Source organism: Halichoerus grypus, chromosome 10 (genome assembly GCF_964656455.1).
Source record: "Halichoerus grypus chromosome 10, mHalGry1.hap1.1, whole genome shotgun sequence".
Classification (NCBI taxonomy): Eukaryota; Metazoa; Chordata; class Mammalia; order Carnivora; family Phocidae; genus Halichoerus; species Halichoerus grypus.
The window spans coordinates 73849717-73877045 of NC_135721.1; the positions used below are offsets into that span (position 1 = coordinate 73849717).

At 40.9% G+C, this 27329-nt stretch overlaps 1 protein-coding gene across 1 annotated transcript in view; it reads right to left on the reverse strand.

The window, feature by feature from the left end:
• Nucleotides 1-20534, reverse strand: part of SLC3A1 (solute carrier family 3 member 1) — a 46157-nt gene extending 25623 nt beyond the window's left edge. Inside the window, exons 1-4 of the mRNA XM_036087397.2 lie at nucleotides 20268-20534; nucleotides 7458-7907; nucleotides 3082-3261; nucleotides 2780-2934 (exon numbers count right to left, since the gene is read on the reverse strand). Coding sequence (XP_035943290.1) covers nucleotides 2780-2934; nucleotides 3082-3261; nucleotides 7458-7907; nucleotides 20268-20277 — 795 coding nt within the window. The 5' untranslated portion in view covers nucleotides 20278-20534. The remainder of the gene's footprint in view (nucleotides 1-2779; nucleotides 2935-3081; nucleotides 3262-7457; nucleotides 7908-20267) is intronic.
• Nucleotides 20535-27329: the final 6795 nt, after the last annotated feature.

A 27329-nucleotide genomic window follows, 5' to 3' on the forward strand; every position in this document is an offset into this window, starting at 1 on the left:
AAGACCTCAATGTGATATTTATGTTCTCAGTGTGAACTTTATGTTCTCTTGGTAAAAATTACAAAGTGTGGCAGTACCAGTAAATGAAAGGGCGTATGTATTTTTTATACTGCTGAAGGGTATATCAACTGGTACGACCACTCTGACAAGCAGTTTGGTATCTTGCAGAGCAGACCATGCAGTGTCATGCACCCAGCAATTTCACTGCTAGGCATTTGCCTTCTAGAAGCTCTTGTACCTGCACCCCCAGAGAAATAGATTAATGGGAATGTTTACCATGGCATCATTAGTAATAGTAAAAAAATACATAAAATAAACCCCTAGAGACAGCCCAACTGCCATCAACAGAGGAGTGCATAAGTAAATCATGGCACATGCACCCAGTGAAATAGTACATAACAGTGAAAATGTATAAACCACACCTACTGGAACCTACATGAATGAGTATTTTTTTAAAGATTTTATTTATTTATCTGACAGAGAGAAAGAGCACAAGCAGGGGGAGCAGCAGGGAGAGGGAAAGGGAGAAGCAGGGTCCCCACGGAGCAGGGAGCCCGATGTAGGGCTCGATCCCAGGACCCTGGGATCATGACCTGAGCCAAAGGCAGACACTTAACTGACTGAGCCACCCAGGCGCCCCTTAAATTTCTTAATATTTGTATGTATAGATCCTAGTCGTTCTGTTTCCCTGGAGAATTTGGATATAGGGTTTTGGATATAGGGCAATTTTTAAAAGCAGACGGTGCAGTTGGACTGTGCGGTCATCAGCCCTTTCGTTTACTGGCTGTGTGACCAAGGGCACAGTGCTTAACATTGCCCATCTGCAAAACAGGAACTAAAACCTAACTCACAGGATTGCAGGGTGGATTAAATGAATGAATGAATATGACACACTTAGCACAGAACCTGGCACATAGGAAGTGTTTTAGTAAATGTCTGCTAATATCATGATCATTTTAACAAGTGTGCAGCCTGGAGAAAAGAAAAATTAAGGAGCTAAAACTGCCAGGATTGCTGAGGACCTGTTCACCAGGCTGCATACTAGTACTATTCATTAAACCGGGGTATAAGAGGTTGGTGGGGAGAAGATCACACAGTCAGCCTTGACACATGTCGATTTTGAGTGCCCTTGGTTCATCTAAAAGTTCATGCTTAGGAACCAGCCTCTTTAAGTGTTTATGGAGAAGGTCAAGGGAGTGGAGATCCAGAGGATCAAGGGTAAAGCAGGAGAACGGGGACCAGAGCAGGTGGAGGGACTGGCCAGAGACAGGGGTAGAGTTGCCAGATAAAAACAAGACATACAATTAAATCTAAATTTCAGGTTAACAATGCAAAATTTTTAGGTATAAGTATGTCCCAAGCAATATTTTATACTAAAAAACTATGCATTGTTTATCTAAAATTCAGATGTCACTGGGCTTCCTGGATTTTTATTTGTAAGTCTAGAAACCCCAGACAAGACTGACCTGGCCTCTGCCATAGAAGAAGTGAGTAGGAAGAAGGTGTGTATAAGAGAGGCAGGGTTGGGGCACCTGGGTGGCGCAGTCAGTTGAGCATCTGACTCTTGGTTTGGGCTCAGGTTGTGATCTCGGGGTCGTGAGATCAAGCCTGGCATCAGGCTCTGCACTGGGCGCAGAGTCTGCTTGGGATTCTCTCTCCCTCTTGCTCTCTCTCTTTCTCTCTTTCTCTAAAATAAATAAATAAATCTTAAAAAGAAATAAAAGTAGGGGCACCTGGGTGGCTCAGTCGGTTATGCTGCTGCTTTCGGCCTAGGTCATGATCCCCGGATCCTGGAATCAAGCCCCGCATCGGGCTCCTTGCTCAGCAGGGAGCCTTCTTCTCCCTCTCCTCCCCACTCGTGCTCTCTCTCGCTATCTCTCTCTCTCAAATAAAATATTTTAAAAATCTTAAGAAAGAAAGAAAGAAAGAAAGAAAAAGAAAGAAAGAAAAAGAAAAAGAAATAGAGGCAGGTTTGATGACTTCTGCTCTCCCTTTGAAGTAGAGTTTGCTGCTAAGCACGATAAGACGGGGAGATGGCACGTAGGATGTTTGAGGAAGAGGGAGGGCCTGGACAGTAAAATCCCCAAGAAGACTGGATGGCTCAGTTCATGTGGGGTCAGTGGATGTGTGATGTCTCTGAAGGCACAGATACCAAGGTTCAAGCAAAGAGAAAGTGGATGGGCAGGTTTATTTATGGCTAGGGTTTTGTTGGACAGGGGAGTCACAACATCAGAAAGGCAGAGGGGTCTGGAGAATAAATAGCAAGACAGTTACGGACCCAATGGGACATGGAGTCTAAGTGGCAGAGTGGGAAGTGAGGGAAGGAGAGGCTAATAGAAAGTATAGGTTTTAGGGGTGCCTGGGTGGCTCAGTCATTAAGTGGCTGCCTTTGGCTCAGGTCATGATCTCAGGGTCCTGGGATCGAGCCCCGCATCGGGCTCCCTGCTCGGCGGGAAGCCTGCTTCTCCCTCTCCCACTCCCCCTGCTTGTGTTCCTTCTCTCTCTGTGTCTCTCTCTGTCAAATAAATAAATAAAGTATTTAAAAAAAAAAAGTATAGGTTTTAATTTGCTAAAATATATCTGTTCTACAATGAAATAAAAAGTCCCAATCCAAATGTTAGGAGGCTTGAGTAGCTTATTTCTACTTCTTTGGGAAACTTTCCTCTTCCCCAAAACTATACCTATTAATTTTTTCCTTACAAGGACTTTATAAATAACCAGTTTAATTACTGAAGATCTGCCCATGTTCTCTTTGAAAATCAGACAAGTTGGTACTTACCCAGTTGTTGGGTGGTATGGTTGTGCCATTTTCATGCCTACAGTCATGCCAGATGTAATAATCGGTATATTTCCCTGTCCGGTTCCGACTCAATTGAAACCAAGCATGTTTATCACTGGTGTGGTTTGGTATGAAATCAATTATTAATTTTAAACCTAATGAGCAAAAGTATTTCAAATGTCAGGAAAAATTATTTTAAAATAATACACGTCAGTTAAGGACAAAAGTGCTTTAGGTAAGCATTTGGAGAATGCTTTTCTCAACCCCCACCACCCCTCCCACCCACCTGCCACTCAGTTTACCTTTATCATGTATGGCTGCAACCAGATTCTCAAAATCTTTCATCGTTCCAAAAATAGGATCAATTTCTCGGAAATCTTCAACACCGTGTCGGAAATCTTTAAGGGATGATTTATAAAATGAAGTAATCCAAATAGTTTTTATATTTAAAGTTGTGATGTAGTCCAGTTTCTCTTGAATACCTAAAGAAAAAAAGTCAAGGCCATGGAAAATAAAGTTGGGTTTTTTTAGTTGAAGGATTAAAAATAAAACCAACATGCCTAAAATTGAAATATTTATATTGAAACAGAAATATTTGGAATTTTGTTGAATTTGAGTGAAATTCAAATAGAAAGATCGAGTTCTACAAGCAGCATCAAATGGTCTTCTAGCAATAATCTTTGACCTTTAACATAAATGTAGAACATTAAAAAAATCTGTGTGTGCATTGTTCATATTTTATTTTTTTTATTTTTTAAAGATTTTATTTATTTATTTGACAGAGAGAGACACAGCAAGAGAGGGAACACAAGCAGGGGGAGTGGGAGAGGGAGAAGCAGGCCTCCCGCCGAGCAGGGAGCCCGATGCGGGGCTCGATCCCAGGACCCTGGGATCATGACCTGAGCCGAAGGCAGACGCTTAACGACTGAGCCACCCAGGCGCCCCTGTTCATATTTTATATTTAAAACTAAGGCTATAGGGCCCCTGGATGGCTCAGTCAGTTAAGCATCTGACTCTTGATCTCAGCTCAGGTCTTGATCTCGGGGGTCGTGAGTTCAAGCCTGGTGCTGGGCTTCACAGCTACGGAGCCTACTTTAAAAAATCAATTAAAAAATAAACAAAACGGGTGCCTGGGTGGCTCAGTCAGTTAAGCCTCTGCCTTTGGCTCAGGTCATGATCCCAGGGTCCTGGGATCAAGCCCCGCATCGGGCTCCCCGCTGAGCCTGCTTCTCCTTCTCCCTCCACCTGCTGCTCTACCTGCTTGTGCTCGCTCACTCTCTCTGTCAAATAAATAAATAAATAAAATCTTTAAATAAATAAACAAAAATAAAACCAGGGCTACAGTATTAATTTATTCTACACATGGTTTTTGTGCACCTAATCCAGGCCTGGTGCTGGGCTAAGTACCCAAGGGACAAAGAAGAGTAACTCATGGTCTAGGTGGCACTATCCAGCACGACAGCCGCATGCCCCATGGAGCCGCTGCTGAGCACTTGCAATGGGACCAGTGTGAACTGAGATGTGCTATAAATGTAAAATACTCACTGGATTCTGAAGAACGTAAGAATGTAAAATATCTCATTAATACTGTTATGTTGGTTATATGTTGGAATGATATGTTGGCTTAAACAAAATACTTTTTTTTTTTTAAAGATTTTTATTTATTTCTTTGAGAGAGAGAGAGCATGAGCTGGGGAGGAGAGGGACAAGCAGACTCCCAACTGAGCAGGGAGCCCGATGCGGGGCTTGATCCCAGGACCCTGAGATCATGACCTGAGCCAAAGGCAGACGCTTAACCAACTGAGCCACCCAGGTACCCCCTAAACGAAACACTTTAAATGAATTTTATTAAAATGGATTTTAAATTAAAATTAAATTTGTTTAAAAGATTTTCTTTTTAATGGGGCTTGAACTTACAACCCCAAGATCAAGAGTTGCATGCTCTACCGACTGAGCCAGCCAGGTGCCCCTAAAATTAAATTATTATTAAAATGAATTTATCATCTTTTTCTTTTTTACTTATATGAATGTGACTCCTAGAGAATTTATAGTTATCTATGTGGTTCACATTCTATTTCCTTTGGACAATGCTGAAGCCAAGAATTTATATAGAAGGGAAATCTAGATTTGGCTATGTAGAGACACAGGAATGAAACTCTGTGTACTTGGAACCTTGTAGGATAATTAGCAGATAGCGTGGTTTTTTGTGTGGTTCCGGTTCAGAGTCCTAAATGCAGATCAGACACTTGGGTCTAGTATTCAATCTCCAGTAACTTTCTGTGGGACCCCTATGTGCCTTCCTACAATCAGAGCCTGTCAGAGGTCACACAGCAAGCTGGAGATCACTGAGAGCAAAGCACAAAGCCTCCTGACTCCGGGCACTGGGGCTCTTCCCCTATAATCAGCTGCTTATTTTTGTCTTCTTTGTACCTCAGTTCCCCCATTATAGGTATCTGTGAAACCTCGAAGACTGTTCACAGCCAACAAAAGGATTTTGAATGAAATCAGAATGATACAATATATCTTCTTAAGAATAAGCGCACAGGAACAGGATGTTAAAAACAAAGGGTCTGGACAGAGACAAAGTAAACAGGGATCCCAGGCCCCGACTCCAAGGGGCAGAAGGCAATCACCAAAACAAATTGAAACCCGGAATGGTTCCTTCAAATAATAACAAGCAGATCCCCTCAACCTCAAGGACAAAGACCTATTGATTACAGGAAACAGCTAGTCCCTCCAGGCAAAGTTACTGGGAACTGCAAATGTAGGAGCTGATAAGACCCTGCCCTGTGCACAGGAATTTGGGGTATATCAGAAGGAGATTACAAAGGGAGGGCGGGAAGGGGGGAATTTATCTTTGGGTTTAGGGGTTTTAGCTCTATTCTGTCAAAACATCACTTTCGCTAAGCATTTACTACGCAGAGGCAGCAGGTGCTAGGGCCACGCCAGCATGGGGCGTGTTCTGGGGAAGTCACCCAGACAGCTCACAAGGCGCTATCAGAGGGTGCTGGACACAGTCCAGAGCCCTGCGGGAGCTCTGCGGAACGGAGCGCATGCTCTGAGTGGGAGGCAAAGCAAAAACTAATGCAGAAGATGGGTTTCAACTGCACCTTGAAGGACAGATAATATTTCAATTGGTGAAGACGCAGGGAGATACAAAAAAGAGAAATTGATATGAGCGTGAAAAAGAGAAGCCTTTTATTAATTATTAAGGACAGTTAGAGATTTTAAGTTCCTATTTGTAACGTTTTTAAGTTAGATTAAGCTCATCCCCAGGTCCCACACTCTATTAAATCATTCTGTGTTGTTTTTTTTTTCAAACTAAGTATTATTATCAAAAATTACCTTATTATTTTGTTTCTTATAGTTACCCTGAACTAGGGTGACCATATCAACCAAGTTGCCCAGGACAGATTCAGTTTATGCTTGCGCTCTGGCAAAATTTTAGGTTTAAAAGTGACGCGGGTGGCTCAGTCGGTTAAGCGTCCGACTTTTGATTTCAGCTCAGGTCATGATCTCAGGGTCGTGAGATCGAGCCCCACGTGGCATGGAGCCTAGTTAGATTGTCTCTTTCCCTCTCCCTCTGCCCCTTCCCTCCCTCTCTCCCTCTCTTTAAAAAAAAAAAAAATGTGCCCCGGGGGCACCTGACTGGCTCAGTCAGAAGAGTATGTGACTCTTGATCTCAGGGTTGTGGGTTCGAGCCGCACCTTGGGGTGTGGAGATTACTTAATAAAATCTTAAAAAAAAAAAAGTGTCCTGGTTTGAGCAATGAAGTATAAGTATATTCTACACATAACTCACTTGGAAATTATTGGCGTAACTTTAAAAAAGTAATTTTTTACTTTGTGTTTCATTTTGTTTTTACTAATAGGGATATTATTTTATTTTTTTTTATTTTTATTTTTTTTAAAGATTTTATTTATTTATTTGAGAGAGAGAGAACGAGAGAGACAGAGAGCATGAGAGGGAGGAGGGTCAGAGGGAGAAGCAGACTCCCTGCCGAGCAGGGAGCCCGATGTGGGACTCGATCCCGGGACTCCAGGACCATGACCTGAGCCGAAGGCAGTCGCTTAACCAACTGAGCCACCCAGGCGCCCCAGGGATATTATTTTAAATAATCCTCAATTCACGTAATGTCCAACACACCCTGCTAACGCCTTTTTCCATCTCTCAGGATTTAAACTTTAAAGGCTCACCCTATACCCTTTAAAGATATGGCTTAATTTTTTTCTATGACATTATTTATGCTTTATTCATTAATAAGAAACTCCCAGCCAGATTACCAAACTAGCTCCTACATACACTGGGAAAATAATTCTAAACTGTCATCTCTGAAGAAATCAACTAGAAGGTGCACAGAGGCAGGAAGCAACCGAGGAGGAAGTCTACTCCACCGTCAGAAGTTAGAATCGATTAGCTAAGTATATGTACTTAGTGGGCAATAAATCAAACTCAATGGGGGCTCAAAGGCCTCCAGTAAGCAGCCTTTCATCATGTGAAGAACTGCTGGGTTGTGCTGAATGGCTTTTCAAATACCATAAACAGGGAGACACTCAGTGTGACCAGTCACAACGGAATGTGCTTAATGCACAAACCAGGCATGATTGGGTTTTGAGGATTAAGAGCCATAAAGCGCAACCTCATCCCAGCCCCGCCCGAATCTGGCCCCTACACCCACCTCTCAGGTCTCCGTTCCCATCCTGGTCACTGTCCTTGAAAGATCTCGGGTAGATCTGGTACATGGGCCCCGCCTGCCACCAGTCCAGGCACTTGGGCGAGACAGCAATGATGGCTATGGTGGCCGTGGTGAGCACGAGCACAGAAGCCACGGTGAGCCAGAAGAGCACCTCCCGGGGCACCCGGTAGCGGGCCTGGCCGGAGAACTGGAACAGCACCTCCTTGGGCATGCCCGCATATGGCCTGATGATCTGCAGGGCGGGCTCGCCGGGGCCAAGGATGGCCACCGCGCTGTCCGGAGGGCTGCCCGGGTCCGGCTCCTTCTCCAGGATGTCTTCGTTCTGCACAAACCCGTTGTTGGTCCGGCATCCCCGCAGACTCATACCGATGGAGTCTCTCTTGCCTTTATCCTCAGCCATGTCCCACCGCCTGATCCCTTCAGTGTACCTTCCTGCAATAACAAAGGTGGAGAGATAGCCGGCTGAAATGCTTGGTGGTGTTAATGAGCTTTCGTGGTTTATAAATAAACCTGGCTGGACAAAGTCCAGCCAAACAAGAAAGGGTAAAGGTAAAAGGGGTTTAAAAAAATTCTCTGTGCATCAGCCCTTGAGGCTGTCGTGGCTACAGTCCCAACACCGAGGGAGTCAGACCTGGATCGGGACAAGGGCATAGAGGAGGAGAAACCGGAAGAGGAGGCAATTCAAGACATTACTTGATTGAGTACCCCGATGTTTACAGCAGCATTATTCACAACAGTCAAACAGTAGAAACAAGCCAAGTGCCCATCAAGAGATGAATGGACAAAATGTGATATATACATACAATGGAATATTACTCAGCCGTAAAAAGGAAGGAAATCCTGTTGCATGCTACAACGTGGATGAACCTCGAAGACATTATGCTCAGTGAAATAAGCCGGTTGCAAAAGGACAGATAGTGTATGATTCCACTTATATGAGGCCCCTAGACTAATTCATGGAGACAGAGACAGTAGAAGGGTGGTTACCGGGGGTTAGGAGGAAGGGAGAAATGGAAAGTCATTGTTTACTGAGTACAGAGCTTCCATTTGGGAGGATGAAAAACTTCTGGAGATGGATGGTGGTGATGGTTGCACAACAATGTAAATGTGCTTAATGCTACTGAATTGTGCACTTAAACAGTTAAGTGGTAAATTTTATGTTATATTTCACCACAATAAAAAAAGAAGCTTAAAAATGTTCATTTTAGCTAGGTACGAGAAAAAGAAACAAATAACCAAATTTTGCAAGGGGCAACAGGCTCTTCTTTATTTTTTGTTTTGAAGGTCTCTTCTTTCTACAAATCCAAGAGGAAGAATGTCTGGAGACAGGGAACAACACTTTGTTACGGAAGCTAATTTCATTTTATCTCAGTTCAGGCCAACCATATAAATAACTATTTGTACACTCTGTTGGACCCCAGGTGTCTTCAGTCTTGTTTTCTGTTTTTCAGCTTCCATTCTTGGAAGCACTTTCTGAAGGTGGGGAGGGGAGATGGCGGAAAAAGGATTCTATGTCTTTCAAGTTCCAGTGCTTAACTATAGGTAAATATAAATGTCCTTAATAACTGCACTTCAAAGTTATTTAATCAGGGGCACCTGGGTGGCTCAGTCAGTTAAGTGGCCAACTCTTGATTTTAGCTCAGGTCATGATCTCAGGGTTGTGGGATCGAGCCCCTGAGTCGAGCCCTGCGTTGAGCCCCAGGCTCAGCACAGAGTCTGCCTGAGATTCTCTCTGCCCCTCCCCCCAATTCATGCTTGCTCATTCTCTAAAACAAATAAATAAACTCTTTTTTAAAAAGGGTTATTTAATCATTGACATGTGTAAAATACAACATTTGCAGCCTTGAGGAAACTGCCTTAAAGTTAGGTGTGCTTTCCTAGAAGATTCTGCAAGCCTTCCAAGAATGTGATGATTCATGGGTCCCATTTAATCAAAGGCATTTAAACAACCCTGTGACTCATTTGATCATATAACAAGAATTTTTCTTCATTAAATAAAGCTATATGAATTCTTAACATTGCTGGGTTTTTGGTTTGGGTTTTTGTAGAATGACTTAGAAGCAGTGTATGGTATGGAGGAATAAACCATTTGATTCTGTCCAAGTTATTTTTTTTTTTTTTTAAAGATTTTATTTATTTATTTGAGAGAGAGAGAGAGAGCACATGAGAGGGGGGAGGGTCAGAGGGAGAAGCAGACTCCCTGCTGAGCAGGGAGCCCGATGCGGGACTCGATCCTGGGACTCCAGGATCATGACCTGAGCCGAAGGCAGTCGCTTAACCAACTGAGCCACCCAGGCGCCCTGTCCAAGTTATTTTTTTAAATGAGAAAATCTCAATACCTAGGTCATTGAATGCATCCAATAACTGGCATCTCTCATTATTAATTATGCACATTGTGTATTTTTTAAAAAATCAAAAGAATTTAACATTATGTCTTGGAATTGTTTTATCTCTCAAACACATAATGGTAATTTTCACACAAAGATCTAATTCTTGAAATTCAGTTACTGTTTGGGGAAAAAACAATGTGCAAAAATACTCAGAGTTTTAAAATAATTTTAAATTATAAATAAATAACTTTCAGTTATCTTTAAATTCTAAATATGCAATCATATATACGCAGAGAAAACTTTACATCACAGCAATATGACTTCATGACAAAAATGTTCCATTTCAGCTTTTCTACACCCAACGTGGGGCTCTCACTAACATCCCTGAGATCAAGAGTCGCATGCTCTATGGACTTGAGCCAGTCAGGTGCCCCTCCTACTTCTCTACATTTTATTTAAAATAACAACTTCTCTACATTTTATTTAAAACAACAATACTTTGAGTTTCCAGAACATGCAAACTAGAATCTTTTTTTTTAAGATTTTATTTATTTATTTGATAGAGAGAGCACAAGCAGGGGGAATGGCAGGCAGAGGGAGAAGGAGAAGCAAGCTCCCCGCTGAGCACGGAGCCTAATGTGGGGCTCGATCCCAGGACCCTGCAATCATGACCTGTAGGCAGAAGCTTAACCAACTGAGCCACCCAGGAGCCCTGGAATCTTTTAAAGACAATTGAATTAGGGGAACCTGGCTGGCTCAGTCAGAAGTGCATGCAACTCTTGATCTCAGGGTCACGAGTTTGAGCCCCACACTGGGTATAGAGATTATTTAAAATTTTTTTTAAAAATCTTTAAAAAAAAAACCTAAAAACAATTGAAAGATTATCTGGTCTTTGGTGGGAGGATTTTTTTAAAAAATAAAAGCAATCACAAAAAATTGCTTGAATAGATTGAATAAAATTTTTGAATTTATTATATCACAAAGGGTACTGATTGAAGAGCATATATCAAGTTGGGAAATATACTGGCAATAAATACACCAAAAAACTTATGTCTTTAACATTAAAGGTACATATATATTGTTAGGCTATATATATATATATATATATATATATATATATATATATTAAATTTCATGATATCAATTAAAAAATATGTCAGTAGAGGGCGCCTGGTGGCTCAGTTGGTTAAGCGACTGCCTTTGGCTCAGGTCATGATCCTGGAGTCCCGGGATCGAGTCCCACATCGGGCTCCCTGCTCAGCGTGGGGTCTGCTTCTCCCTCTGACCCTCTTCCCTCTCGTGCTCTCTGTCTCTCATTCTCTCTCTCTCAAATAAATAAATAAAATCTTAAAAAAAAAAAAATGTCAGTAGAAAACTGGGAAAAATATAAAGACATTTCACACAAATCGACTCACTAATATCAGAGAAACAAATGAGCATTTTCAATCACACTGGCAAAGAACTTCTAAAAGATAATAGTGCTGGCAAGTGTCTAGTGTAAATTAACATAATAATTCTAGAAAGTAATTTGGCAATGTGTATCATGAGTTTTAACATTTTCAGAGTAGGAAATGAAGCCAACTCTATCAGATTTTAAAATAAAAACTCCAGTAAAATAAGGAGTTGGTATGAAAGAAGGGATAGGTCAAATGATCAATTGAACAGACTGGAGTCACCAAAACCAGATTCTTATTCCAAAGGGAATTTACAATATGAAAAGGCAACATTTCAAATCAGGAAAAGAAAGATTATTTTAGTAAGTGATGTTGGACAACTAGCTAGCTATTTGAAAAAGAAAACAAAACCATATAGCTTTCCTTATTCCTTACATCAAAATAAGTTGTAGGGGCGCCTGGGTGGCTCAGTCGGTTAAGCGTCTGCCTTCGGCTCAGGTCATGGTCCCAGGGTCCTGGGATCGAGCCCCGCATCGGGCTCCCTGCTCAGCGGGGAGCCTGCTTCTCCCTCTCCCCCTGCCTGCCATTCCCCCTGCTTGTGCTCTATCAAATAAATAAATACATCTTTAAAAAAATGAAAATAAAAATAAAAACGAACAATCCACAAAGACAAAAAGGCAAATTGCAAACACATATGACAAGCTGATTTCCATAATACAGAAACAGACTGTACAAATTAACACCAAAACATAGAAAAATGGACAAAGGATATAAGCAGTTGACAGGAAAAAAATACAAGTGATTAGTAAACAAAAAATGTACATTTCGCCCAAAATTAAAGAGAAACAAAAATTAAAAAGATACACTACTTTTAGGCGCCTGGGTGGCTCAGTCGTTAAGCGTCTGCCTTTGGCTCAGGTCATGATCCCAGGGTCCTGGGATCAAGTCCCACATCGGGCTCCCTGCTCTGTGGGAAGCCTGCTTCTCCCTCTCCCACTCCCCCTGCTTGTGTTCCTGCTCTCGCTATGTCTCTCTCTGTCAAAAAAATAAATAAAATCTTTAGAAAAAAAAAAGATACACTACTTTTAAACTATCATTTTGGCAAAAATGAAAGACTTGATAATACCCAGCATCTGAAAATATATAGGGAACCAGCATTCATACACTCATGCATAAAGTAGAGCAACCCTTGTGTAGAACAATTTGGGAGTATATGTCAAAATTAGAAATTGCCTAACCTTTGGGGCACCTGGGTGGCTCAGTCAGTTAAGCCTCTGCCTCCAGCTCAGGTCATGATCCTGGGGTCCTGGGATCGAGCCCCATATCAGGCTCCCTGCTTAGGAGCCTGGTTGTCCCTCTCCCTCTGCCACTCCCCCTGCTTGTGTGCTCTCTCTCGCTCTCAAATAAATAAATAAAATCTTTAAAAAAAATAAATTGCATAATGTTTGACTTGGAAATTACACTGCTAAAACCTTATCTTGAAGATGGAACCAACAAGATATAGGTACAAGGATGTAAACTGCAATAAAATTGGAGACAACCTAAATATACATCGCTAGAGAATAATTTAAATAAATTATGGCATATTCAAACAATGGAATACCACATAGCTCCTACAAAAAACAAATTTATGTATCTGGGCTGATAAGGAAAAATGTCCAAAGTATACTGTGAAGTGGAAAAAATGTTCTAGAACAGTATGGATAATATAATCAGATGTGTGGGGGGGAAATGGCACATATACGTGTGCATGCATATTAAATTTTCAGCTAGTAGCGGCGCCTGGGTGGCTCAGTCACTTAAAAATCTGCCTTCGGCTCAGGTCATGATCTCAGGGTCCTGGGACTGAGCCCTGCATCAGGCTCCCTGCTCAGCAGGGAATCTGCTTCTCCTTCTCCCTCTGCCCTCTCCCCTGCTCATGCTCTCTCTCTCTCAAATAAATAAATAAATAAAATATTTAAAAATTTTTTTCAGCTAGTGGTTGACTGGAGACTGAGAATAAGAGAATGAGGTCAATAATCCTTGGACTTTTACTTCTCACTTTACCCTGACTGAGTTCTTTGCCCTCAACATATATGACTTTTATAATAGAGGGAAAGAAATGTTCATAACCTTTAACTCAGCAATTCCACTCCCCAAAATCTATCTTAAGGAAATGATCCAAGATAAGAACAAACATTTGTAGGGCGCCTGGGTGGCTCAGTTGGTTAAGCATCTGCCTTCGGCTCAGGCTCAGGTCATGATCCCAGTGGGGAGTCAGCTTCTCCCTCTCCCTCTATCCCCCACCCCTGGGCTTGTGCTCTCTCTCTCTCGAATAAATAAATAAAATCTTTTTAAAAAAAGAACAAATATTTGCATATAATGAGGCTTATAATTTACAGTGCTATTTATAATAGCAAACACTAGAAATAACCTAAATGTTCAATGACACAAGACTAGCTAAAAAATTATTGTATATCCATGTGCTAGAATATTAGTCATTAAGCGTATTTTCCAAGATTTTTAATGACATGGAAGAAATCCCACATTATCATGTTGAGTGGGGCAATGCAGCATATAAAGAAATTGTCCCAGTTATGTGAAAAAAATTGCATGTATATCTGCAAAATCCTATTAGAAAATATAATTAGAGTGTTTACCTCTGGGTTCTAAGTTTATAGGTGACACTCATTTTGTTCTTTAAACCTTTTTTTATTTTTCTAATTTTTCTATAATAAATAGGTACTTCTCTTCCACTGGAAAAAAAAATAAGTCAGGGAACCTGAGTTGGGAGTCTGTCTACCTAGAACTTCTAGGCAGGTGGTAGAGTTCAGTAATAAGGTAACTTCTCCTAGCAACAGCCACCCAAAATTTGTAAACACCCCATACCCATATCTAAAGGAAAGAGAAAAAATCAAACTTAAACAAGCAGAAAGAAAACAGAAAAGAATTCAATGAACCAATTCCGAAAAACTGGACAGAAGAGGCAGTTGGCAGTAATCTAGACAAGATACTCAGAAAGCTAAGAATCCCAAGTATAAAAGTATCAGTATCACTTACTTTTAAGGAGATTTTAAAATGAAATATCGATGGCAGAAAGCAAAACACACTACTGTTACAACTTTTATTTATTTTATTTTTTTTTTTTTAAGATTTTTTTATTTATTTATCTGAGAGAGAGAATGGGAGACAAAGAGCATGAGAGGGGGAGGATCAGAGGGAGAAGCAGACTCCCCGCTGAGCAGGGAGCCCGATGCGGGACTCGATCCCGGGACTCCAGGATCATGACCTGAGCCGAAGGCAGTTGCTTAACCAACTGAGCCACCCAGGCGCCCCCTGTTACAACTTTTAAATGTGAAAAAGGAACCAGACGACTAAGGTAGCTTTAAGAGGCAACACGGATAATCAGAACCAAGAATCAGAGATAATGAAGATTAATCTCCTCCATAAATTCAAATCCCAAGTGACTTACACAATCATGCTAATAAAACAAAGAAAAGTGAAATATCTAGAAAACAGGAGCTAGAATGTTAGGGAACACCACAAGATCCAGAAACATCCTGTGAGTAAACCAAGAAACAAACATACAGAAGTAGTAATAAGTGGGGAAAAATATATGTATATAATGCATTTTAAAAGCCATCATATCATAAAGACGTCCACTTAGCAGCAAATCCACCAAAGTGACACGCAATGTATAACCTGTCAGGTTTGTGAACATTTGAAAGAGCAGAACAATTTTCCATATTGCATTCCCCTATTTACAGCCTCTGTGAACTGAGGGTGGGACCTGCTGCAAAGTTATCTCTAAGTTCCCAGCCTCTGGCTCGGGGACTGGCACGTTATCAAATGAATAAAAGAACAGTCACTTAAAGACGGAGAGACTGAACTCTATGCTGAAGGAGGAGGAGGAAGAGGGAGAGAAAAAGTAGAAAGTACATCTGCACAGAAATGTAGATTTTTATCACCTAGCCAAATGTTCTTGCCTTGGTACAGTTTAATGAGTGAGATTTGAAGTCGGAGGAAGTGAGAGGCAAGCGTGCCTCCACCACATGCTCTCGGATGTTGGACCCACCACCAGCTTCGCGAAGGTCTCTGTTCCCTCAACTGTAACATTTAACTTGGTTCCGGGCCAACTGTTATAAGTAGGGTCCAGAGTAAAATGTTTTGTTTTGTTTTGTTTTTTAAAAACAGTTCTAATTAGAAGGAAACAAAAAATGGATTTATCCCAGCTAGGGATAGTTAAACTTGTATCAGTTAAACTTACATCACCACTGAAATCAGAGGAGACTCTTCAAACATTTTTTTTGCTGAAAGTTAGACTATTTTAAAACATTTTTATGACCAAATATAACCCCCCAAATGGCAAAAGAAATGTGAACAGAATATGAGAGTGTGACAAATGTCACAACAAAGCCTTACTATGTTTCATATACGAAAAATTAATGCAAACATACAAATCAATAGCTAAATTACATTCAATAGGAGATTAAAAGAGGTTGCAAATTATATATAAGAAATTAACATCACATAAAAGTCATTGCATAAAAGTACTTTCTTGATGGAATTAAAGAAATATAAATTAAAACACTGTTGAGGTACATGATGCATGAATTGCATCCCTGTACACATGCCTTTTCCCCATTCATTTCTTAGACCCTTAACACACTGAGCCTGGGCTTGGACATGTGGCTAGCTCTGGCCAATGGGACAGTAACAAACTTAACATAAAAGGCAGCTTTAAAAATTTCTTGTGCATTCCTGCTCCTCTTTTGGACCTTTGCCATCACCATGAGATTATGCCCAGGCTGGCCCGCTGAAGGGTAAAGGAGGGATGTGGGAGATGTGGGAAGGAGTGTGAAATCTGCCTATTTAGGGTCCCTAGACCAGCCAATGCCCAGGCAGCCGGCCAACTGACCACAGACCCTTGAGGAAGCCCAGCCGGGATCGGTGGAGGCTACCTAGTCCAGGTCAGTCAAGCTGCCTGTCAACTGTTGTGTCATGAAAATTAATAAATGGTTGGGTTACTGTTTGGTTCTGGCCTTTGAAAAATGGCTTTACTGGAGGGTAACTGACATACAATAAACCGAACTCATTTAAAGTATATAATCTGGTAAGGTTTAACATGTGTATGCACCCATGAAACCATCACCACGATCAGAATGAACATGTCCATCACCTGCAGGACTGCCAGATGGTCTTCCCAAGTGGCTGTACCATTTTCCACTCCCCCCCCCAACAGCAATGAATAAGAGTTCTTGCTCTACTTCCTTACTGACATTTAGTGTTGTTACTGTTTTAGAGGTTAGGAGTGAAGTGGGGTCTCGTGGTTGTTTAGCACATTCCTTTTTACCTCTGAGTAGAATTCCATCGTATGAATGTATCATTGTTTATAACTGAACACTTGGGGGGCACCTGGGTGGCTCAGTCTGTTAAGCATCTGCCTGCAGCTCAGGTCATGATCTCAGGGTCCTGGGATCGAGCCCCGAGTCAGGCTCCCTGCTCCACGGGGAGCCTGCTTCTCTCTCTCCTGATGCCCTTCCCCTTGCTCATGCTCTCTTTCTCTCAAATAAATAATAAATAAAATCTTAAAACTGAACACTTGTTGTTTTTTCCCCCAGTTTTTTACTATGATAAATAAAACTGCTATGAACAATCACATACAGGTCTTTGTAAGGATATGGCTTTCTTTTCTTTTGGGTAAATACCTAGGAGCGGGATGGCTGGATCATATGGGAGGTATATGTTTAACCTTTTAAGGAACCACCAAACTGTCTCAGAAAGTGGCTGCACCATTTTATATTACCCTTAGCAGTATATGAGAGCCCTAGTTCCTGCACATCCTTACCAGCACTTGTAATGTTCACTAGGTTTCATTTTAGTGATTCTAGTAGGTAGGGAGTGGTATTTCATTGTGATTTTGATTTGTACATCCCTAATTACTAATGATCTTGAGTATCTTTTCAGGGCTTACTTGCCATCCATCTAGCTTTTTGGTGAAGTTGATGCTGCCCAGCAGCCAGTGGGGTTCAGTTCTCTCCATGTGGTCTTTCCATATGGGCTACTTCGGGCTTCCTCATAGCATTCTGGCTCGGTCCCATATGTGAGGGTCCCATCCAAAGAAAGAAAGCAAGGCAGCAACTCCATGTTTTTTGGAACCAGCCTCAGAAGTAACATAGCCCCTTTTGGACTGTCCTGTATGTACCAAGCCCAGAGTCCACGTGTGAAGTTCTGGGGCAAAGGACATGGATACAGGGAAGCCATTACCTGGGATATTAATGCAATTAATCTTACCACGTGCTGAACGTTTTTTTCAAAGGTGATGAAAAAACATGTAAGATATGCCGTCTTAACATTTTTAAGTGTATGGTTCAGTAGTGTTAAGTGTATTCCCATTGTTGTGAAACCAATCTCCAGAAATTGTTTCATCTTGCAAGTCTGAAGCTTTACACACCCATTAAACAACTTTTCTCTCCCCCCTCCCCAGCCCTTGGTAACCACCATTCTATTTTCTGTCTCCATGAATGGGACCATCTTGGTACCTCATAGAAATGGAATCACACAGTAGTTGTCTTTTTGTGACTGGCTTATTTCTCTTGGGATAATGTCCTTGAGGTCCATCCATGGTGTAGCCTGGGTCAGAATCTCCTTCCCTTTTTAAAACTGAATGATATCCCATTGCACATAATACCACATTTTGCTTATCCATTCACCTGTCAGATATTTGGGCTGCTTCCATCTTTTGAGTATTGTGAAGGCTAGCCTTATGAACATGGTTGTGCAAATATGTCTTCAAGAGCCTACTTTTAGTTTTTGTGGATCTGTATCCAGATGTGGGATTGTTGGATCATATGGGAATTCCAGTTGTAATTTTTTGAGGAAACTCCATACTGCTTTCCATAGTGGTTGCACCGTTATATAATCTCACCAACAGCACACAACGGATCCAGTTCCTCCACACCCTTGTCAATACTCATTATTTTCTTTTGTTTTGTTTTTATAGTAGCCATCCTAATGGATGTGAGGTGATATTTTATTTTTTATTTTTTTATTTTTATTTTTTTAAAGATTTTATTTATTTATTTGACAGAAAGAGACACAGCGAGAGAGGGAACATAAGCAGGGGGAGTGGGAGAGGGAGAAGCAGGCTCCCGGCTGAGCAGGGAACCCGATGTGGGGCTCGATCCCAGGACCCTGGGATCATGACCTGAGCCGAAGGCAGACACTTAACAACTGAGCCACCCAGGCGCCCCTGTGAGGTGATATTTTATTGTGGTTTTTTTTTTAAAGATTTTATTTATTTATTTGACAGAGAGAGAGAGACAGCGAGAGAGGGAACAGAAGCGGGGGGAGTGGGAGAGGGAGAAGCAGGCTTCCCGCTGAGCAGGGAGCCCGATGCGGGGCTCGATCCCAGGACCCTGGGATCATGACCTGAGCCGAAGGCAGATGCTTAACGACTGAGCCACCCAGGCGCCCCTTATTGTGGTTTTGATTTGTGTTTTCCTGATGGTTATTGAGTATCTTTTTCATATGCTTGCTGGCATTTGTGTATCATCTTTGGAGAAATGTCTCTTCAAGTGCTTTGCCCCTTTTTTAATCAGGGTATTTGATTTTTTTTGCTGTTGAGTTCTAACAATGTTTAATTTGTATTCCCAACAGGCACTTACAGGGCCAGGTGCAGCCCTGAGCTGGTGCTTCAACCTGACGAAAGGCATGTTTCTGTGTATCTCAGGCCCAAATTTGTGACAACCACGGCCAGGGGATCTCGGTGGCTATGGTCAACCCAGAGCAACTGCTATTAATCATAATACTTCGCCACTGTGCCTTCCTGGTGGCCTCTCCTCCAGACATGAAAAAACAACAGATACACAAACAAAAAAAGCATAATAATGTCCTTATGTGACATCACTGGCCAACAGTATAATTGAATCCACAGGGTAATGGGCTGATTTATAAAGTGTTTGAACCCTTGGGTGTCTCAATGCTTTCCTGCTTTTAAAGACAGTTCTCAAAAAAAAAAAAAAAAAAAAAGTCCAGAATCACAAAAGAAATAATGACCCATAATATCTGGTCTTTAACAAAGTTCTATTGAAAAAGGTCACCCAACAGTTAAATGCCAAGATCCCTACCCTGTGACAAATACTTCAAATTCAGATACACTGAGCTGCTCTGGAAAACGTGTAATTATCAGCACCGGTAGACACTGTCCTGCCACAAAGCGTCTTGCTCCAAATTCAAAGAGCATGAATCACGAGCTACCATCATCTGAGAACATTGTGTGTTAGAACTTCACTGGGACACAAATGCCATTCTCTGCAATCTAAAGCTGGGGAAATGTGGTTGTTGGTATTGAGTGAGTCCCTCCACTCCTAGGCCAAACCCAGTATTCTGGGAATGGGTGGGGCTCTATGTCGCCCTGACCGTTGAGGGACCCTCTTTAGCGAGGCCTGACTTAAAGCCAGGAAATACTCAGCACGGCTTTGGGCACTGGATCAGGGTCTCTGAGAACATAGATCAGAGGACAAAGTGCCGGTACAGGTAGAAAAGACAGAAAACATGTCATACTTTAAGGAAATGGCTTCACCCATGGCTAGGCATATACATAAACCCATTGTGAATGTGTCCCTTTAAAATAAAGCCCACTGAACGTGCACAATCTGTCAGACCATTGACCTTCTCGATAACCCTGGTATTGAGACTCCATAGCTTCCAGTGGCTTCTCACTATAAAGAGAACAAAGTCCATATATCTTGGCCTTGAAGTCTAAGCTTCAGTCTATGCCCATTCTATGTTCGAATCTTATTTCTCTCTTAATATCTCCAAATCAGGCCCTCCGCTCCAGTCAACCAGTGATGTTCACCGTTCCCTCCCCACGAACTCTGAACACCTCGTTCCGGACATTTTTTCCTCCTAAGGCCCTGCTCCATCTGCCTTCCTCCTCCCGCCACCCCAACATCAATATCACTCCCGTGGACACTCATCTAGCACCCCCAGCACCCCCTACTCATTTGTATATTCATCCTCATAATTTCGGCTACTTTAATATATGATTTTATCCGGCCTTCCCACTCTGATGACTGAGCATGTACCTGTTACCATGGTGAGCAGACCAGGGCTTCGCCAGTAGTCAACGTTCCGAATCTTGCTGGGAAAGGAGCTTGGGGATCATTGTGGTCAAGGCTCGGCAATCTTTAATCTGCGTAGGAATCTTCTGCAGATCTTGTCAAAATGCAGATTCTGATTCGGTAGGTTTGGGTGGAGCCTGAGCTTCTGCCTTTCTCACCAGCTCCCAGGTGAGGCCAGTGCTGTGGTCCAGGTCCCACACTGCAGGAGGTTGTGAGGGCCAAGGCCCGCAGGACTGAGATGACACCCCTGGGTGCCCAGGCAACACGGGGCACAGCAGAAAGAACAGAGTGGTGGCAGGTTAGAAGGGTTCGGGGTAGTGGCCACTCAGGTCCAGCAACAACGAAGAACTGAAATTGATAGATCTAATTTCCAGAGAAGCTGAAAATCTGCATTCATCTGTAGAATTCCCCAAATTTTATATGTGGGCAATTAATTCAAATCCACGTTTGAGAGGACTTGTACAACATCCCCCTGATCTCTTTAAAGGGCCCTCTCTGTGACCGAATACTAGTCTCAGTCTTTGCTCTGTTGGAAGTTTTAGCTTTCTTTCAATAATAGGCTTTATGTATAGACCAGATTTTTCAAACTGAAAAACATGTTTTAATGAAAAAAAAATCTGTAGCCCTAACAAAGCCCTAACAATCAATATTCGACCTACTAGTTTGTGTGTAATTAGAACAATGATTTCCAAACTTTGGGATTTTATAGGCAAAAAAAAATCCAAAAAAAAAAAAAAAAAATGGGGGGAAACCAAAACTAAAGTACCAACATTTCACTTTGTTCAATAAGGATATTAAAAAAGATGGGGCGCCTGGGTGGCTCAGTCGTTAAGCGTCTGCCTTCGGTTCAGGTTATGATCTCAGGGTCCTGGGATCGAGCCCCGCATCGGGCTCCCTGCTCTGCAGGAAGCCTGCTTCTCCTTCTGCCTGCCGCTCCCCCTGCTTGTATTCTTAAGCTCTCTTGCTCTCTCTCTCTCTCTCTGGCAAATAAATAAATAAAATCTTAAAAAAAAAAAAAGAGTCTACTCCCAGTATCTTATTATATGAAGGACACTATAACACCAAAACATGTAGGAAGAACATAAATCTTAGATCAAAGGAAAATTCTTTAAGTAGAATGAATTGTAGCTCCAAGGGAAAGCTACACTTTCCTTGTTTTTCTAATTTTGTGATGGACAAGTGCAAACTTTGATTCAAGTTCTGGTTTGGGGGAACCATTGATTATTAATCCCTTCTGTTTATAAGAGATGAAACAAAGATGCCCAACAACCATATGACTTGCTCAGTGCCACCTGCCACTGGGCTTTGGCCTCCACAGTTCTTGCTGGTGGGGTTACAATTTCGTGATAGTTCATCTCCATTCAGCATGGTGAGATGGCAAAGTCTTGAGACCAGTTTGAATCCCAGATCAGCAACTTATAAGCTCCATGGTCTTGGGTCAATTATTCAAACTCTGTTAGAGTTAGATCTCAGCTTTTTCATTTGTTACACTTACTTCAGGGTTGTTATGAAGATTAAGCAAAATACATTTAAATCTTTTAATACATTTTAGCTAAATTTAAATAAAACTTAAATAAAAAAATTAAAAATTAAATTAAATAGCATATACAAACTACCTACCAGTGTTAAGAGGCTCCTCTTATGAAAATTGGTCAGCTTCCTCCCCAACAAAGAGTTTTGCATGGTGAGGCCTATGTCATTGATACAAGTTACTGTTAACATTATAATTATAACAATTACCATTAAGCATTAAGTATCAGAACAATGGAGTCTACTCACTACATTTATAGAACTAAAGGCAATGTCTCAAATTATTCTACACAAAACAAGAGTGATCTGCTTGGGGGTAATTTTTCTATCCTCAGTTATCCCAAGAGGCAGCTAGAAACTTCTCTAAGTTAAGAAATAAATATTATTATTATTATTTTTTTAAAGTAAAAACACCCAATGCGGGGTTTGAACCCATGACCCTGAGATCAAGAGTTGCCCACTCCACCAACTGGGGCAGCCAGGCGCCCCGGTCTTGTTTCCACTTGTTAAAATATATTTGTTTAATTTGAATGATAAGATCTTGAGGGCAAGGACTCAGCTCTTCTAAATTTTACTGAATGATGGTACCTTTACTTGAATCATCATGGATCATTCGGAAGTCCTTAATTAGTAACTTGCTTTAAATCAGGAGAAATGATCTGATTATACGGAGCACCTCAAATTTTATAAATTCCAGTCATGGATGTTGGTCGTGTCCTTATCTTCTACTACTCACAACCAAAAATGGAAAATTGTGAGACTAAATCTTCAACAGGAGTTAATTTGGTTTGTTGGAATGTTTTAACAAGAATAATGGTCATCTTTCATTACTTGTTCAAATATAAAAAAATGTGTAATCTTTTTTTTTTTTAAGATTTTATTTATTTATTTGACAGAGCAAGACACAGCGAGAGAGGGAACACAAGCAGGGGGAGTGGAGGAGGGAGAAGCAGGCTTCCTGCTGAGTAGGGAGCCCGACGCGGGGCTCGATCCCAGGACCCTGGGACCATGACCTGAGCTGAAAGCAGATGCATAACCGACTGAGCCACCCAGGCACCCAAAAAATGTGTAATCTTATAGCAGGGTAACCAAAGTAAAAGTAATACCTACTATCTGAATTTCACATTTGTTACTAAGGTACACTTTACCAAGCAAAGTCAAAATCAACTATGTGAAATATCTTGTAAACCAACTTGAACAAATATCTTCATATTTTCTAGAAATTAGAGATTTTTGTATACCAGTTAATCATATACAGTCCCAGAATATGCATACCCTGATTTACTGATCTGGAGACTTTCTGACGAACATTTCATTATTGTAAGGGAGGAAAATACCTTTTTCCTCTACCTTTTTAAGGTTTCGATTGAGACCCCCTGTAACAAAAGACAAATTAATAAGAGAAAAGCATACACATTTATTTAATATAAGTTTTATGTGATGGGGATATATAAGGAAATGAAGAGCTGAAGAAACAGCTAAGCCTGAGTGTTTTTATGCTAGGTCTGATGAAGAGTGGAAAGTCGTAGAAAGATATGATAGGACAAAGGATATGAGGGAAGTGTGGTAACATGGGGAAACCTAGCAAAGCTAAAATTTATTCTCCGGATATGGTGGGGCGGGGGGAGCACTTCTCACAAGAGGGTCTTTTTTTTTTTTTTTAAGATTTTATTTATTTGAGAGAGAGACAGAGCATGTGCAGGGGGACGGGTAGAAGGAGAAGCAGACTCCCCGCTGAGCAGGGATCCCAATGTGGGACTCCATCCCAGGATCCTGGGATCATGACCTGATCCAAAGGCAGATGCTTAACGACTGAGCCACCCAGGTGCCCCTCACAAGAGGGTCTTACTTTACTTTTTAGGTAAGCTCTACACCCAACATGGGGCTTGAGCTCACAACCCCAAGATCGAGAGTTGCATGCTCTTCCACTGTCACAGAAGGGTTTTATGACCTGCTTCAGAGGAAGGTCAGAAAGTCTTTCCTGAACATGCCATTTCTTAAATTCCTCCAGCTTGAAATCTGCAATATGCCAACCTGCCATATTTTGGGGTAGCATTTCCTGAGTCCCACTGTTATCATTCAGTATTAGTTTTCTTCATAGAAGTACCTGGGTTATTTGACTATATAAACTCTTTGTCACAACAAGTAGCAGATTTGTTTTGGGGGGTATTTATCATCTACAGCCAGGGTTGGCAAACTCTGTCTCAGGTCAAACGCAGCCCAATACATATTTTTGTAAATAAAATTTTATTAAAACACAGCTGCTCTCATTCGTCTGTGTGTTACCTGTGGCTGCTTGCCACAGCAGAGGGGCTGAGAGACAGAGACCAGGTGGCCCTCAAGCCTAAAATACTTACTCTCCGGCCCTTTACAAAGTTTGTCAGCCCTAGACCTATCGAATAAAGACAAATAACTAAATATGTTAAGGGATCATTAGAAAAAAATTATCACTCCAAAAGCTTCAAAGGATGCCACCCTCAGCTTATACACCTTTGTACCAGCAAGGCTGGTCTTTGCTTAAAAAGTAGACTTGCCCTTTCCTAAGCACGAGTAGATGTCAAAATGAAAGTCATAATTACAAAGGAGACACTCTATTTTTGTGAGTAGTAAATGAAAGGGGTTTTGGTTTGGGCAATGTTGCATTAGCGAGGATGCCATGCAAAAGGGACCGCTCTAAATTGTTACAACCATGGCTCTTGAAGAGAGAAAATCAACCATGGGTGTCTTCTACAGCTGCATTTCAATACGATCTTAATTCCTTTTATAACATTTTATCTTATTATTATTTTGTAATATAAACTCTATGCCCAACATGGAGCTTGAATTCATGACCCAGAGACATGAGCAGCATGTTCCATTGACTGAACCAGCCAGGGGCCCCTACAATGTTGTTTTTTTTTTTAAAGATTTTATTTATCTATCTGTCAGAGAGAGAGAGAGAGAGCACAAGCAGGGGGAGTGGCGGGCAGAGGCAGAGGGAGAAGCAGGCTCCCCGCCAAGCAAGGAACCTAACATGGGACTCGATCCCAGGACCCTGGGATCATGACCTGAGCTGAAGGCAGACGCTTAACTCATTGAGCCACCCAGGCATCCAGCCCCTACAACATTTTAAAGTTATGTTCTATTGATAAGTCTTCCTGATTGTTGAGGGAGGCAGCAGATGGGATTATACAATAAAATGATCTTCATCAATTTATATTTATTGATATCATATAATTCAGCCCATATGAATGGATTACTTAGCAAAGCTTCCTCCTCATTCCAACCCTACCCTCATTCCCGTAGCTGCTTAAGAAAACCATTAAGTAATAATCAGATAGTAAGTACATTCATATATATATATAACTACTATATAAATATATAAATAGTAAATCCCTGTTGCTACTTACCCTAAGCAGGTCACTTGAAGGGACCCCTTGTGAACAATAACTCGGGCCATAAAATTTGGAGTATTCTTCTCTGGTGAATTTCATCTCAAGTTCGTATCTTTTGAAAAACGTTAAAATGAAAATAATGGAACATAAAAGAGATTTGAAAAACTTTTACAGTGAATACCCACAAATCCAAATCTACATTTTTTTCTTTTAGTCAGATTAACGGGGTATAGAATCCATACTTACCACTTTTAGATGTGTAATTTGATGAGATTTGACAAACATATAGTTATGTAACCACCACCACAATCATGAGATAGAATTGTCCCATCATTCCAGAAAGCTCCCCACGTCCCTCTGCAGTCAATCCCCAGCCCCTGGCAACAACTGACCTGTTGTCACTATAAATTCTGCCTTTTCTTGAACTTCAGATAAATGGAATCATACCGTATGTAGTCCTTTGTGTCTTCTTTCATTCAGCAGAATGCCTTTGAGATTCACCCATGTTGTTGCATGAATTAGTAGTTTGTTCCTTTTTATTGTGAAACAACATTCATCTGTTTGCATGTGGTTTATCCTTTACACCAGTTGATGGAATTTGGGGGTGTTTCTAATTTTGGAGTATTATAAATGAAGCTCTTATAAACATTCCTGTACAGATTTTCATGTGGACATATGTTTTCACTTCTCTTGGGTAAATACTGAGGAGTGGAATTGCTGGGTCATAGGGTTGGTATAATATTTAAGCTTAGAAGGGAGGTGGTTTGTTGGAATGTCTGAACCAGAACAGTCAGAGCAGCTTTGATAAAGGAGGATTAAGTTGGAAGATTCATACTACCTGATTGCAAGAATTACTATGAAGCTACAGTAATTAAAATAATGTGCCAAACTGTTCTCTAAAGTGGTTGGACCTTTTTACCTTCCCATGGGCAATGCGTGAGCGTTCCATTTGCTCCGCATTATCGCTGATGATGGGCGATGCCAGTCTTTGTAACTTCATTCTAGTGAGTTGTAGTGGTATTACAATTTTCATTTCCTTGATGACTAATAACTGTGCATTGGTGCTTACTAGCCACTTGTTATATCTTCCTTGGTGTAATGCTCGTTCAATTTTTCAATTATCTTACCCATTTAAAAAGTTTGTTTATTATAAACATGAGTCCTTTATCAGTTAGGTTTTGCCTAAGGCTTGCCTTTTCATTTTCTTAACAGTGTCTCTTGAAGAGTTTTTGTTTTTGTTTTTAAGTAAGCTCTATGCCCATCGTGGGGCTTAAGCTCACAACCCTGAGATCAAGAGTCGTATGCTCCATCAACTGAGCCAGTCAGCTACCCCTCATTTTTTTTTTTTGATGCTATTGTAAATTTTTTTTCATTTCAATTTTCAATTGCTTGCTCCTAATATATAAAAATAGAAATATTCTAGTACATTGACCTTGTATCCTGCGGCCTTGCTAAGCTTATTAGTTGTATTATTTATAGGTTCCTTATCAGTTTCTACTTACACAATCGTATCATCTTCAAATAGACAGTTTTATGTGTCTTTCTTTCCAATTTGTGTTTTTCCCCCCAATCTGTATGTTTTTAATCTCCTTTCTTGTCTTGTTGCACTGGCTTAAACCTCCAGTCACTATGAATACAAGAGGTGAGAGCAGACATTCTTGCTTTGATCGATGTATTAGAGGGAAAGTATCAGTCTTTTACTATTAAAGATGTTAAGTTTAGGTGTTACATAGTTACCCTTTGTCAGGTTGAAAATAGGTTCTGAATTTTGTCAATTGCTTTTTCTGAATGTAATGAAATATGGTTTTCTTTTCTCCCTCTCAATGTTGAATCACATTCGTTTTCAAATGTTTCCTCTAAGTTGTCCACTTCATAGGCATAAAATTTTTCACAATATTCCTTTTTATAAAAGTCTGTAGGATCTGTGCTCTCCCCTTTCATTTCTCATACTGACAGTTTGTCTTTGTTTTCTGATTAGAAATTTTATTTTATTGAATAAATTTTATTGATTTTTATTGATCAATTTTATTGATATTTTCAAGAGCTAGTTTTTGATTTGATTTTTGTTTGTTTTTTTTTTATATTTCACTGATTTCTGTTCCCATCCTTCCTTCCTTCCTTG